The following is a 16,442-nucleotide window of genomic DNA, read 5'->3' as shown; positions in this document are numbered from 1 at the left end:
AACCAACAACAACAACAAAACTGCTGCCCAGTCTGCACCACACGAGAGTGAAATCAGAACCTCACCTGGGCACCTTTGAAAGCTCCCTTGACTTATTGCATCAGGCGACCAAGTTGGAGAATCAGAGACTTAAGGTACAGGGGGGTCGCCGACCTAGATACCCACCGGGGCCTGGCAGGTGAGATGGATAAGCCAGTGTGAGACAATAGGGAGGAGTGAGGACTGTGGTACGCTGGGAAGCACATGTCCTCGTTACAGATTTCCAGCTTAAAAAAAACCGCACACGCCGCCGCAGCCAAATGAAACACAGCTGTGAGCTGGATTCGGCCCCGGGGACGCGGGCCTGCAACCCCTGCCTGGGCTGTGGTTGCTCGCGGGGCCACGGGAGGCTCTGGGAACGGGTCAGAGCCCGGCCTCAGGAAGTGCTGCTGGAGCCATCGCTCGTGCTTCCCCAGGATTTCCCTGCATTCCATCCCCCGTTCCCCAGGCAGCCTCTCCCCAGAGGCGACAGCTAATTGGCTTTTATTTATTTTACATGCGTTTCCATCTCAGGTGCCTAGAAAATAGATTTTTTTTTTTAAATGCCACTCACGGCACATGCCCGCGAGGGTGGAATTTCATCCTGACAGAGTCGTTTCACAGTGATTGCTGCTGACACCGCTCTTATTGAAGCGATTATCCAAGTTCTTCTGTTTAAAGGGAAGGAAGTAGATCGGGTCAGCTGCACGCCTTTTTTTTGTTTGTTTTTTTTCCTTCAGTAAAATGGTTAGATGCTCTTCAGGACAGATCTCCCTCGCAAGACCATCCTTGCCGTGGGAGGCCTGTCTGTCCCGGTTAGAGGATTGTGTTGAGTGTCCCTGCAGGAGTGGGAGGACATTCTTATTTTTCAGCCCCAGGTACAGCCTCTGCTGTGTTCCCTTGGCGTTCTCTGGGTTCAGAAGTGGTTGACTAAACTGGGTGTGGCCTGGGCAAGGCTGAACAAGCCCTGTAACATTTTCCTCCCAGCTCATCCGCACCCGTTATTAGTAAGTAATTCCCTGACTGTGCTAAGTCCTTGTGGCAGGGCGGCCTTGGGTGGGACGCCAGGATACCGTTCCAAACATATTCCCCCCCCCCCCCGGCCCCCACCCCCCCCGGGAGAAGAACCCGAACGCTATTTTTTTTCTACCATTCCTTCTGCAGGTCTCTGTACTCACCACAGAGTAAATTAACCATAGCACCTGTTATTTCTGTAAAAATATATGTTTTTATTGATTTCAGAGAGAAAGGGAAAGGAGAGAGAAACATCAATGATGAGAGAGAATCATTGACTGGCTGCCTCCTGCACGCCCCCTACTGGGGATCGAGCCCGCAACCCTGGCATGTGCCCTGACCCAGACCCTTCAGTCCACAGGCTGACGCTCTAGCCCAGTGATGGCGAAGCTTTTGAGCTCGGCGTGTCAGCATTTTGAAAAACCCTAACTTAACTCTGGTGCCGTGTCACATATAGAAATTTTTTGATATTTGCCACCATAGTAAAACAAAGACTTATATTTTTGGTATTTATTTTATATATTTAAATGCCATTTAACAGAAAAAAATCAACCAAAAAAAAAATGAGTTCATGTGTCACCTCTGACACGTGTGCCATAGGTTCGCCATCACTGCTCTAGCCGCTGAGCCAAACCGGCTAGGGCAGCGCCCGTTTTTTTCTAATCCCTAGTGTCTGGATTTCCAGAAATGTACCCATTTTGTGCTGAATTGCTATTCCTCTATCGCCTGTGCGATTTAATATCTTTCAGGAACGGAATGACTTAGATCAATGATACTAAAAGAAAACACCCGCCATAATGATAATGATGTAAGAATGAACGGGCATACCTGGAATGAATGAATGAATGAATGAATGACTGTCACCCTAGACCACACCCATTTCGCAGGGAAGTAGGAAGACAGGGTGTGATTCCGTTTCTGGTTCTTCTGGACGTGTTTGAGCTGCGGCTGTGTGTGTAGGTCCCTACATCCGACCCAGGGAACACAGGGGAACAAGTGAGTTCCTGCCCTCGGGGGCACCCTGGGGAGCGGGTGCTGTCAGAAGCCTCCTGTGCCCGGTGCCCGCACAATGGGGTGTACAAGTGCTGTGGGAGCTTGCGAAGGAAGTGACTAACCCTGCCTTGGGGCGCGGAACGTGTTAGAGAAGCTGGGACATCAGGGCTGGGTCTGCAAGGCACACCCTTTCCCAGCATGAGCCTGACTGCGCGTTGGGGACAAGGACTGGCCTCAGGGGAGAAGCCCGAGTTGGGCCACCAGCCCGGTTTCCCAGCTGCTCTTTTCCCGTCACTTTCATGGGCGAGGGGAGAGGCGGGGCGGGGCGGGCACGGGCTTTAAAGGCCACCTCTCTCCCTCCTCCCAAATACGCCACTCACCCTCCTCATCCATCACTTGGGGTCCCAAGAACCCCGCCAGTGAGGAGAGAGAGAGTATTGGAGCTTGGTGACCAGACTCGCGAAGGAGATGGTGGGATGTAAGAAAAGCTGGGCATGGCCTTCGCCGGTGTGGCTCAGTGGATAGAGCGTCGGCCTGCAAACCAAAGGGTCCCGGGTTCGATTCTGGTTAAGGGAACATACCTCAGTTGCAGGCTCCTCCCCCATCCAGGCCCTGGTCTGGGCTTGTGCAGGAGGCAACTAATTCTCTCACATAGATATTTCTGTCTTTCCCTCTCTCTAAAAATCAATGGAAAATATCCTTGGGTGAGGGTTAGAAAGGAAGAAAGAAAGAAAGAAAGAAAGAAAGAAAGAAAGAAAGAAAGAGAAAGAAAGAAAGAAGAAATGCTAGGCATGGAAGCTGGAAGGCACCAAGGATTGTAGTCAGGTGCAGGTGGGCGTGGTCCAGGGCGTGGTCCAATGTACAGGTTGGGGTCTTTCATCACGGGCATTGCTTAGCATTATTGGTGCATGGAGATACTAAAAAGCAGGTAGACTTTCTGTGCTGTTACTGTTTTATCTTTTAAAATACGTTTTCATTGATTTCAGAGAGGAAGGGAGAGGGGAGAGAGAGCTAGAAACGTCCATGATGAGAGAGAACCATTGATTGGCTGCCTCCTGCACGTCCCCTACTGGGGAGCAAGCCCGCAACCTGGGCATGTGCCCTGGACCGTAATCAAACCTGGGACCCTTCAGTCCAAAGGCCGACACTCTACCCACTGAGCTAAACTGGCTAGGGCTGTTCTGTTACTGTTTTAAAAATTCTCTATAGCCCTAGCCGGTTTGGCTCAGTGGAGAGAGCGTCGGCCTGTGGACCAATGGGTCCCGGGTTCGATTCTAGTCAAGGGCAGCACGTACCTCGGTCGCAGGCTCCTCCCCGGCCTGGGCCCTGGTTGGGGTGCGTACAGGAGGCAACCAATCGATGTGTTTCTCTCACATCGATATTTCTGTCATTCCTTCTCTCCCACTCTCTCTAAAAATCAATGGAAAAATATCCTCGGGCGACAAAACAAAAAGAATAATAAAAATGGATTTTTGCGACGGACAATGCGCCCCCTTATTCGGTGCACCCCGGGTGGACTCCTCCCATGCTCCCGCCCCCGCTAGTCACAGAACAAAATAACTTCCTGGAAATCCAGAAAAAGACCGAAGCTTCAAGACCATTCCCCATGTGTTGGGATTTCCCACAGGTTGTGGCTCTCCCTTTGGCTGGCATGGAGCAGCTGGTGGGGGGTCACTGGGGACTTGCTCTGCAAGCTCTGGATCCCCTGAGGGTGCAGTGCTAGGAGGACCTGTCACACCCGAAGCCCCAGGCGGCACACCCCTATCTTGAGCTGCAGATACAAGCCCACCAGGCAGTGAGATTAGGGGACAGGAAAGGAGACCCAGGGGATCCAGGGAAACCCCACCTCTTGGGAGCAGGAGCTACGGATATGAGATGTCCAAGTTTTCTTTCTTTTTTTTTTTTTTTAATTTTTTTGTCCTAACCGGTTTGGCTCAGTGGATAGAGCGTCAGCCTGCGGACTGAAGGGTCCTAGGTTCGATTCTGGTCAAGGGCATGTACCTTGGTTGCAGGCACATCCCTGGTAGAGGGTGTGCAGGAGGTGGCTGATCGATGTTTCTCTCTCATCGATGTTTCTAGCTCTCTATCCCTCTCCCTTCCTCTCTGTAAAAAAAATCAATAAAACATATTTAAAAATATATATTTTTATTATTTTATTATTTTTTTTGTTAATTCTCACCTGAGGATATTTTTTCCATTGATTTTTAGGGAGAGTGGAAGGAAGAGGGAGAGACAAGGTGTGAGAGAGACACATCATTTGGTTGCCTCCTGCATGCACCCCCACCAGGGCCAGGGAACCTGAAACCAAGGTACATGCCCTTGACCGGAATCAAACCCGGGATCCTTCAGTTCGAGAGCCGACACTATCCACTGAGCCAAACCATCTGAGGCTAAAATATATTTTTATTAATTTCAGAGAGGATCGCGGGGGGTGCGGGGGGGGCGGAGAGAAACATCAATGATGAGAGAGGATCATTGATTGGCTGCCTCCTGCACGCCCCCTATTGTGGGTTGAGCCTGCAACCTGGGCATGTGCCCTGACTGGAACTCGAACCGTGACCTCCTGGTTCATAGGTCGATGCTCAACCACTGAGCCACACCGGCCGGGCAGATGACGAAGTTTTCTAAGACGCTCTGACCTTCTCAGGAGAAGTAGTCATAGCCAGGGGAGGAGGTCTGGAGCTTCCCCAACGGACAATGGCAAGGCGTGTGTTTCGACCCATAAGTACAAGAGACCAGCCCTCGCCTGTTTGCTCAGTGGATAGAGCCTCGGCCTGCGGACCGAAGGGTCCCGGGTTCGATTCCGCTCAGGGGCACGTACCTTGGTTGCAGGTGCCTCCCCGGCCCAGGCCCTGGTGGGGGCTCGTGCAGGAGGCAGTCAATTGGCGTGTTTCTCTCACATCGATGTTTCTCTCTGCCTTTCCCTCTCTCTTCCACTCTCTCTAAAAATCAATGGGAAAATATCCTTGAGTGAGGATTAACCAAAACAAACAAACAAACAAAAACAAACAAAAGAGAGAGAGAGAGAGAGAGAGAGAGAGAGAGAGAGAGAGAGAGAGAGAGCTGCCACACTAACAAGACTCTCCAGCCAGAATGCTTAGCTTTGGGCAAGTGGCTCCCGCGCTCCGTGCCTCCATTTCTCGTCCTAAGTCGGGGATAACGAAGTTTTGGACTGCAGCCCGGCAAGTAGTAAGTGTTGAATAAATGTCAGCTATTACTGTCTGTGGAGATGGTTTCCGTTAAGTGGCTCGTGTCTGATATTGTTACCTGCGCCTTTGCTCAGTGATTTGGGGGGCGGAGGGTGTCTCTGGGTTCTATCCAGGATAAGGTACTTAGGGAAATAAGAACTCCGCTAAGGACACACGATGCTCCCCGAGCAGCTTCTGTTCCTTGCAGCGGCCGAGTTTTCTCGGGGCAGAGCGAGCACCCTGGATTAGCAGACTCACACGCTGCCATTATGGTAGGGACACAGAAGAAGGGGGGTATTCCTGCGGGGACGCAGGACAAAGAGTGGTGCCCCCCAAGGCCACCTGTATGTTAACCGGCATTTTACATTGCTCTTGGTTTCCATTTCCTCTTTGTCGGGTGTCATCTCAGAAAACAATGTCCCCCTCAGTTTTATATTACAGTCCTTGAACAAGTGGGAAGTAATCGTTTCCTTATGGCAAATGGACTACCTCGTCCTTGCAGAAAAAAAAAACAGCTTAAAAGAAGAAAAAGCCATCCTTTCTCCTCACCCAGAAACACCGGGAAGGGGGTGAGGGGGGGATGTGTGTAAAGGGTATTCAGCTTTGTGGATCTTTCATATCCCATGCACAGCTTTTATTTTTATATATATAAATTTTTGATATTTTTATTGATTTCAGAGAGGAGAGAGAGATAGAAACATCAATGATGAGAGAGAATTCTTGATGGGCTGCCTCCTGCATGCCCCCTACTGGGAATTGAACCCGCAACCCAGCCATGTGCCCTGACAGGATTCGAACCTGGAACCCTTCCGTCCCCAGGTTGACGCTCTATCCACTAAGCCAAACTGGCCAGGGCCCACGCACAGTTTTTAAAACAAAAGTTGGCTTATGCGGTAGATTCTGTTTTGGAAGCTCTATTTTCCACTTGACAGTCTATCGTGAGCATCTTTGCATGGCAGTAAGTGTGCGTTCTACAACATCATTTTGAATGGCTGAACAGCATTGGATTTGATAGATTATCGAACACCACCCTTGTTTCACACTCAAAATCCTTTTTTTTTGAATTTTTAAAATTGATTGATTGATTTGAGAGAGAGAGAGAGAGAGAGAGAGAGAGAGAGAGAGAGAGATTTGTTGCTCCACTTATTGTTGGATTCATTGGTTGATTCTTGTATGTGTCCTGACCAGGGATCAAACCCACAACCTTGGCATATGGGAGGAATGCTCTAACCACCTGAGCTCCCTGGTCAGGGCCTAATTTTGGTCAGGGTCTGATTTTTTTAAAAAAATATATTTTTATTGATTTTTTACAGAGAGGAAGGGAGAGAGATAGAGAGTTAGAAACATCGATGAGAGAGAAACATCGATCAGCTGCCTCCTGCACATCTACTGGGGATGTGCCCGCAACCCAGGTACATGCCCTTGACCGGAATCGAGCCTGGGACCTTTCAGTCCGCAGGCAGACGCTCTATCCACTGAACCAAACCGGTTTCGGCGGGTCTGATTTTTGAAATCTTAGACAGGGTTGCTGATCAGCCACCTGGAGGGTAGTTGTTTGGACACAGTGTCGATTTCTTTAGTATAAATTCATGTGCATGATATTGCAGAGTCAACGGCTATCTGTACTTTAAAGGTTTGAGATGCGTGTTGGCAGAATCTGTTCCTGTATCAGAAGTTGGGATTCTCACCTATAAAAGATTACTCTTGCCCTAGCACATGTGGCTCAGTGGATAGAGCGCTGGCCTGTGGACTAAAGGGTCCCGGGTTCGATTCCGGTCAAGGGCATGTACCTCGGTTGCAGGTTCCACAGGAGGCAACCATTTAAAATGTCTCTCTCACATTGATGTTTCTCTCTGTCTCTTCCTCTCCCTTCCACTCTTTCTAAAAAAATAAAAAATAAAAAAATGGAAAAACATCCTTAGGTGAGGAGTAACAAAAACAAAACAGATGACTCTTAGAATTCTTTGTCAGTTGATTAGGCAAAAATGTATCTTCGTTGCTCTTATATTTTTGATAGCGAATTAGATAGAATATTTTCAATATGGTTACCAGCCATGTGTGTTTCGGCTTTTAAGAACTACCTGTTCATGTCTTCAGCCTGTTTCTCTGTAAAGGTGTTCCATCTTTTTTTTTTCTAGTAACTTGTAAAGTCTGAAAGAGTAGGGTTATTGACCCTGCCATATTTGTTGCAAATCGGTTTTGTTGTTTACTATTTCCTTTCGATTTTTAAGTTTTTTTTCTTGTTTAAAATAGATGAGTCCAATCAATAACCTTTTCCTTTTTAGTTTTGATCCTTAGTTACCCCCCCAAAACATACTATATAGAGCCACTTATATTTTCTTTAGGTCATCCTGATGGCTGCATTATTAAGTTGATATCTAATTCATATGCCCTAGAATTTACCATTTTAGAATGTAGACGACATTGGTTTTTAGTATAGTTGCAAGATTATACAACTCTCACCACTAGCTGGTTCCTAAACATTTTCATCATACCCCCCAACAAAGCCCAGGCCCATCGGCATCCCTCCCCACGCCCCCTCATCCCAGCCCTTGACAACCGCTAATCTGCTCTCTGTCTCCCTGGATTGGCCGATTATGGATATTTCATATCAATGAAAGCATACACGATGTGGCCTTGGTGGCTGGCTTCTTTCACTTAGCGCAGTGTTCACCATCATTGCAGGATGAATCAATATTTTCTTTTTTTAAAAAAAATATATTTTATTGCCAAAACCGGTTTGGCTCAGTGGATAGAGCGTCAGCCTGCGGACTGAAAGGTCCCGGGTTCGATTCCGGTCAAGGGCATGTACCTGGGTTGCGGGCACATCCCCGGTGGGGGATGTGCAGGAGGCGGCTGGTCGATGTTTCTCTCTCATCGATGTTTCTGACTCTCTATCTCTCTCCCTTCTTCTCTGTAAAAACTCGAGAAAATATATTAAAAATAAATAAATAAATAAATATATTTTATTGATTTTTTACAGAGGGGAAGGGAGAGAGATAGAGTCAGAAACATCGATGAGAGAGAAACATCGATCAGCTGCCTCCTGCACACTCCCTACTGGGTATATGCCCCCAACCCAGGTACATGCCCTTGACCAGAATCGAACCTAGGACCCTTCAGTCCGCAGGCTGACGCTCTATCCATTGAGCCAAACTGGTTAGGGCAATATTTTCTTCCTTTTCAGAGTTTTCACTGTTGTTACTCATCAGTTGCTGTAATTTAAGAATACAGTTTCTAGAAGGAGGAGTATGCCTCAGCAGTTCTTCAGGTGTGGTCCTTAGACTGTCAGCGTCTCACCTAGGAACTTGTTAGAAGTGGCAATTTTCAGGTTTCACCGAGACAGATGGATTTACCAGCCTCAGCGTGGGCAGTAGTGATGGACGTATTTAAGATACTCAAACTTGGGGTTGGGGTAGGAAAAAAAGGTGTCAGGAGGAGGAAACGGGGGGCGGGGGGGGAGTGGAGTCACAGAAGCTGGCATTAGTTATGGATAGCCCACTTCATTCAAAACAATTTGAAGGATCTCAGAGGTGGGAAACAGGAGTCTTCATTCAGCCCCCATGACCCCCCTGCCATCCCCATCGTTCAAAAGGTAGGCATGGCCCCGGCCAGTGTGGCTCAGCTGGTTGGGCGTCACCCCCTGCACCAAAAGGTGTCCAGTTCCATTCCCGGTCAGGGCACATACCCAGTTGCAGGCTTGATCCCCGGTAGGGGGCATGCAGGAGGCTGCTAATTGATGCTTCCCTCTCACATGGACACTGCCCTTTCTCTCTCTCTCTAATATTTAATTTTAAAAATATCTTATTTATTATTATTTTTTGTTAAACCTCACTGAAGGATATTTTCCCGTTGATATTTAGAGAGTGGAAGGGAGGGGGAGAGACAGAGAGAGAGCAACATCGATGTGAGAAATACACATCGATTGGTTGCCTTCCCCCTTTCCCCCCAACCAGCGGGCGAGGATCGAGCCTGCAACTGAGGTACATGCCTTTAACCGGAATCGAACCTGGGACCCTTCCGTCCACAGGCGGACGCTCTATCCACTGAGCCAAACCAGCTAGGGCTTTAAAAATCTTTTTTTGTGTCTAACCTGTTTGGCTCAGTGGATTGAGCATCGGCCTGCGGACTGAAGGGTTGTGGGTTCGATTCAGGTCAGGGGCATGTACCTTGGTTGCAGGCACATCCCCAGTGGGGAGTGTGCAGGAGGCAGCTGATGGATGTTTCTCTCTCATCGATGTTTCTAACTCTCTATCCCTCTCCCTTCCTCTCTGTAAAAAATCAATAAAATATATTTTAAAAAAATAAAAAAATCTTTTTTTGTAAAAGGCATGCATGTATGGCCATGTTTCTCTCTAGTAGAGAAACTTCACTCGGATGCAACTTTCTTTTGAACCAAAGCTTATTTTACTAAAGATTAGAATGTCCGAAGTGGAGACTCGATTGAAATGAAAAGATGCCAGCCCAGCCCACCCATCCATCACTGCGCATCCCTGGTCTGTGCAGGTCCCGGCCTCACACCACTGAGGACACACACGAATGAGGGACGCCCGGAGACAAGCCCTTTCCCAGAGATCTTCACTACTCCCGCAGCCCACACAGCGCGGTTGTGAAATGGTTAAGCAGCACATTCCTGGGAAGGTTTGCCATAGGAAGCTTGGTAGAGTTGATGATGCCTGCATGGTGGGGGGGACATTTTCAAGTTGTTCTCAGCCTGGAAGTAGTGCCCTTTACCAAAAACAAAACAAAACAAAACAAAACAATAAACCACCCCCAAAACCAAAAAACCCAGATGCTGTCTGAGCTCCCTCCTGCAGGCCGCTGGCTGGAGGAGGAGTTTGTGGGCAACACGTGGACGGTGCAAAGCCGTGGCACTGCGCAAGCCACGCAGGCGAAGTCTGCATCAGGCGGTGCAGAACTCACGCATGCGCGCAGGTCTGCAGCAGCCGTGCAAACAGGTGCACCCAGAGCTGTGTGAAGGGCGTTGACGAAGATGTGCTTCCCCATTGCGATGGCTATGAAAACGATGAGCAAGGAGGGGGACCTCGCCCTAGCTGGCAGCCGATCAACGATTCTCTCTCATCATTGATGCTTCAGTCTCTCTCTTCCCTCTCCCTTCCTCTCTGAAATCAATTAAAAAATTTTTTTAAAAAAGGAGGGGGACCTTCCCATACCATCTGTGCTGAATACGACATGACACGGGGCCCATCAAAGGACATGCAGGTGATGTAAATTCAAGACAACGACAGGAGAAGATTAAAACCACAGGAGAGCCCGGCCGACGCGGCTCAGTGGCTGAGCGACGACCTATGAACCAACCAGGAGGTCACGGTTCGATTCCCGGCTGCGGGCTCGATCCCCAGTGTGGGGCGTGCAGGAGGCAGCTGATCCATGATTCTCTCTCATCATTGATGTTTCTCTCTTCCGCTTCCTTCCTCTCTGAAATCAATTTAAAAAAAAAATCCCCCCCATAAAAACAACACGAGAGAATTTCCCCCTTGTGGCTGAGAATGTAGACATAGAAGCCCCGTGTTGTAGAGAATTTGAATTACAGCAACACACACACACACTCACACACACACACATACACACTTATACACACACACACACGAGGCATTACAGCCACACACACACACACACTCACACACACACACACACACTTATACACACACACACACGAGGCATTACAGCCACACACACACTCACACACACACACACACTTATACACACACACACGAGGCATTACAGCCACACTCACACACACACACACACACACTTATACACACACACACACGAGGCATTACAGCCACACTCACACACACACACACACACTTATACACACACACGAGGCATTACAGCCACACACACACGCACGCACACACATACACACACACACGAGGCATTATAGCCACACACACGCACGCACACACACTCACACACACTTATACACACACACACACGAGGCATTACAGCCACACACACACACACACTCACACACACACACTTATACACACACACGAGGCATTACAGCCACACACACACACACACACACACATACACACACACACGAGGCATTACAGCCACACACACGCACGCACACACTTATACACACACGAGGCATTACAGCCACACACACGCACGCACACACACTCACACACACTTATACACACACGAGGCATTACAGCCACACACACGCATGCACACACACTCACACACACTTATACACACACGAGGCATTACAGCCACACACACGCACGCACACACACTCACACACACTTATACACACACACGAGGCATTACAGCCACACACACGCACACACACACACACACACACACACCAGAGTCATTATTCCGGAAGCCGTCTATGGCACAGTTTATAAGATGACTTTCAGTTCTCAGTCCTGTGAGGTGCCTGGGTGAAGCCAGCCGATAGATACCAAGACCAAATGCAGTGATGCTCTTCATGTTGCCTCCCACGTCCTGAGAACTCAGCTTGGCCGTGGGTTTCTGGACAAGGTGGCCTCCTCCCGGTGACCAGGGTCCATGTGAGAACTGGGGGCTCACAGAAGGCTGTGCTGGTCTGACCGTGCGGACCCCGGGAAGCAGCAACAAAGAAAACCCTCAAGTATCCTCTCCCAGGGATGGTCCTTCTCCTGCCACAGGGCCAGCTCGCCAAGCCCTGGAGTCCGTGCCAGGGCATGGTGCTGGCATGGGCGTACATGCACGGAGGAGTTGGCAGCAAGAAGGAGAAGTGGCCCTAGCTGGCCTGGCTCCGTGGATAGAGCGACAGCCTGCAGACCAAAGGGTCCCGGGTTCGATTCCGGTCAAGGGCACGTACCTTGGTTGCAGGCTCCCTGGGGCCCTGGTCAAAGGGTGCCTACAGGAGGCAACCAATCAATGTATTTCTCTCACATTGATGTTTCTGTCTTTCCTTCTTTCTTCCACGATCTGTAAAAAAATCAATGGAAAAATATCCTCGGGTGAGGATTAACAACAACAGAAAAGGAGAAGGATAAGTCCACCTGCTCACACCTGGAGAACACGTTCTCCCCCTCCTCTGGGTGTGTGTGGGGGGGATTCAAAGTCACCTGCACAGCCCGCCTCGCCCACATCCTCCTGTGAGTGCAGCTGTGGGACCCATCAGCCACGCCCTTCGCTCAGAGCATGAATGGAAGCAGCATTTTATCCCGGGCAGCTGCAAACATCCTGGCAGCAGCATGGCCACACGGCCAGCGCCCCAGGGGGAGCGTGAAGACCTTCACCCCTAGTTTCACGGTTAGAGCAGCTGAAGGCTTCGAGAGCCTGACCCCCAAACCCACACTCCCAGGAGCCACATTCCCCGTGGGCCTCCCCCCATCCCCGACTCTAAGCTAAACAGGTCTGCATCGTCTGGGTGGGGCCCCGGGGACAGGATGCCGTGGCCTGTCCAGGTCCCACGGGGGGTCAGTGTCGTATCTGGGCCGAAGCAGCCTGGTTCTGAACTCCTTTTCCAGGCTTCCTCCATTGGCACTGCCCATTTCCTGTGGCGAGTGCCCATCCCTGCCCCCGCCCCCCCCCCAACCCCTGAAGTAACTGAAAACCCTTCTACGTGGTTGCCTTCAAATCTAAACATAAAAGTCAAATAGCGGAGGCGTGTCTAGGGAAGGGGTGTCCGGGTTGCTGAGGCCAGCTGGTCGACCTCGGGTCGGTGCCTGCGGCAATGGCTGTTTCTGAGAGAGGGCGCCTGGTGGGCAACATGGGCAGGCACGGCCCCTCGGTCTACGGGCAGTGGCTGCAGGATTTAGATACAGGCCCTGGGAACGCTTGGGACGGTTTAATCCTCCCTCCTGCGGCCTTTTCTCCTGGTATTTCCTGAGGACAGTGTGGGGCCTGCAGCGACTAGCTCTGGGTCTGACTAAGCGTTTTCTCCGGAGAGGAGCAAGCCGCAACGAGGCCTCATTCCTGGACGGGTGTGAGACCCGGGAGAGGCAGAGCGGGGACAGAGGAACCGGGCGGGCCCTCGGCCCCCGCCTGGGTGTCCTTCAAAGAAGAAGGGAGAGCCCGGAGGTGTGTGGCTGGGCACTTGCAAAGGCGTGAACTTGGCCTTCGGGGAACAAGAAGAAATCAGAATTCTCCCCCACAGCTGAAGACCGGGAGTCTGCCCCCCAGGAACAGGGTCTCCTTTAATTGGGAAATTTTGGGCCTAGGAGAGCTGTGGGCAAACTACGGCCCGCGGGCCGGATCCGGCCCGTTTGAAATGAATAAAACTAAAAAAAAAAAAAAAAAAGACCGTACCCTTTTATGTAAGGATGTTTGCTTTGAATTTATATTCGTTCACACAAACACTCCATCCATGCTTTTGTTCCGGCCCTCCGGTCCAGTGTAAGAACCCATGGTAGCCCTCGAGTCAAAAAGTTTGCCCACCCCTGGCCTAGGAGGACTCGGCGTGCTGTCACATACGGGTGTTCAAAATCACTTCCTCTGAACCCCGGCTTTGGGGCCGTATACAAGGTCATGGCGGTCTATAAGGTGTCTGTTGTTTGTGTATGGTGAGGTATTTGTTTATCACTAAGAGCCTCAAATAAAAATGGTGACAGGTCAGAAGAGTGGGGACAACAGATGGGTGGGCTGCCCACGGGGACCCATGGGTGCGAGGGAGCCTTCCTGAAAGTTTGGGAATGTTTCAGACCGGGCCTGGGCGGTGGCTCCGTGTGTGTGTGTGTGTGTGTGTGTGTGCGCGCGCGCGCGCGCGTGCAAAAATAAAAAAGTCATCAAGTGCCCAGCCAGCGTGGCTCAGTGGTTGAGCATTGACCCATGAGCCAGGAGGTCACAGTTCAATTCCCGGTCAGGGCATATGCCCAGGCTATGGGCTCCTGATCCCCAGTGTGGTGTGTGCAGGAGACAGCCAATCCATGATTCTCACCATTGGTGTTTCTATCTTTCTAGCCCTCTCCCTTCCTCTCTGACATCAATTAAAATATTTTTTTAAAAAGTCATCAAGATGGCCCGAGCTGATGTGGCTCAGTGGATAGAGCATCAGCCTGGGGACTGAAGGGCCCGGGGTTCGATTCCAATCAAGGACACATACCTCAGGCAACCAATCAATGTCTCTCTCTCTCACATGGGTGTTTCTCTCTGTCACTCCCTCTCCCTTCCACACACTCTCTCTAAAAATCAATGGGAAAAATATCCTTGGGTGAGGATTCAAAAAAAAAAAAGCCATTGAGGTCTACATTTAAGATTTGTGCCTTTTACTCCTATGTAAGGCATGCCTCGGTTAAAAAAAAAAAAGAATTACAATGATAAACGCTGTTTTCACCGCTGTGATAAACTAATGGTTTGGGTAGAGCGCTTTTATTTCCAGACGCTGAAACATATACGACATACACGTCTCAGATTTCTCCAGGAATACTTCCTGTGCCCGAGCTCTCGCCTCCTAACACACGACCGACATGGAAGGGTCAGAGACGATGTCTCCCCACCTGTCATTCTTGTCCGGGGCAGATGCGGACATGTCATTGGGAATGTGAGCGCTGAGGCCCCTGATGAGATGGGAAAGGCATGTGGCGATGCACATCGCCCTGGGGTGAATCCAGACACTTCCTGCCACGCTCCAGATGTCCCCGCGCTGGGGGCCGCCCTCCAGATGTGCAGGGAGCCGCCTGGGACCCACCCGCTCACACTGTCCCGATTGTGCGGAACATATGCTTTCAGTCAAGAGGGAAGCATCTCTCAAGCGTGGCCGGCAGCGCGAGGCACTGATCCGTGCCGTCAGCAGCTGTGTGTCACCGCGGCCGCACAGGCTGGGGCTGGTTGAACAGTCCCAGAGCTCGGTGACCTAACGCACACACTCAGCCAGCTTGATCCCAAGGCCGCCTGGAACGTCTGCGCTTGAACGGGACCGAGTGGCGGGCACGCCCTGCCCTGCACCCGGCCCTGTGCCAGAGATCCGATGCCCGTAGGCCACAACCCCTGGTGCCCAAGGGCAGAGCTTCCGCTCCGTGTCACGTGGAGGAATCTTTTTAAAAAATATTTTATTGATTTCAGAGAGGAAGGGAGAGAGAGAGAGAGAAAGATAGAAACATCCGTGATGAGAGAGAATCGTTGATCAGCTCTCCCCTCCTCTTCTCCCCCGCCCCTCCCTGCAGGAAGCCTTCAGGCCTCCACTCCCCGCTCCTCCTTTATAGAATGCCCCGAGGAGGCATTTGTCCAAATGCCTCCAAACTTACAGAGACTGACTTTGCAAGAGTCCCGCCTGCTCTGATTAAAGAGGGGTAACTGGATGCATAGCTGCTCTCGGGCACGCACACACACACACACTCACACATACACACACTCACACGTACACACACACTCTCACACACACACACACGCACACACACTCACACATACATACACTCACATACATACACATGCACACACACATACATACACACGCACACACACAAACACACACTCTCACACACATACACACACTCACATATACACACACATACACACACTCACACACACTCACACATACACACACATACATACACACGCACGCACACACACTCACACACACTCACACATACACACACTCACACACACGCACGCGCACACACACACACACATACACACATGCACACACGCACTCACACACACTCACACATACATACACACGCACACACACACTCACACACTCACACATACACACACTCACATACATACACATACACACACGCACACACACACAGACACACACACACTCACACATACACACACTCACACACACACAGACACACACACTCACACATACACACACTCACACATACATACACACACGCACACACACATACACATGCACACACACATTCACACACATACACACACACTCACACACATTCAACACCCCCCACACATGCATGCACATGTGTGAGCAAACAGGCAGCACATACAGTGTCGTCCAGAGAGACACAGACATGAGCCAGCAACAGAGACACTCTGCCCAGTGGTTCCCAACCTTTTCGTGGCCATGCCCCACCTAAGCGCCTCTAACATCCTGATGCCCGCCCCCCCCCCCGTAACATATAATTCCTATTATTCAAAAAGTGAGCCCCTCTTCGCCTGGAGGAAGCCTCAAAGGCCATGCGCTTGTTCTAAACAAGCTTCCAATGAACATGGCATCCATGAGAGAGAAAGATAAAAGGACAAGAGGACAGTGGAAGGACTGAGGAAGAAATGGTTAAGAAAAGAATAACAATATGAAGT

At 50.3% G+C, this 16,442-nt stretch overlaps 1 protein-coding gene across 1 annotated transcript in view; it reads right to left on the bottom strand.

Moving 5' to 3' along the window:
* Positions 1-10,220, bottom strand: part of BNC1 (basonuclin zinc finger protein 1) — a gene marked incomplete at both ends in the record, with an annotated part of 80,257 nt that extends 70,037 nt beyond the window's left edge. The window contains one exon of the mRNA XM_081114796.1: positions 10,137-10,220. Within this exon, the coding sequence (XP_080970922.1) occupies positions 10,137-10,220 (84 nt within the window). The remainder of the gene's footprint in view (positions 1-10,136) is intronic.
* Between the last annotated feature and the right edge of the window lie 6,222 nt (positions 10,221-16,442).

The sequence above is a fragment of the Myotis nattereri genome (genome assembly GCF_964212035.1).
Source record: "Myotis nattereri genome assembly, chromosome: 21".
NCBI lineage: Eukaryota > Metazoa > Chordata > Mammalia > Chiroptera > Vespertilionidae > Myotis > Myotis nattereri.
This window is presented reverse-complemented; position numbering and strand designations above follow the sequence as displayed.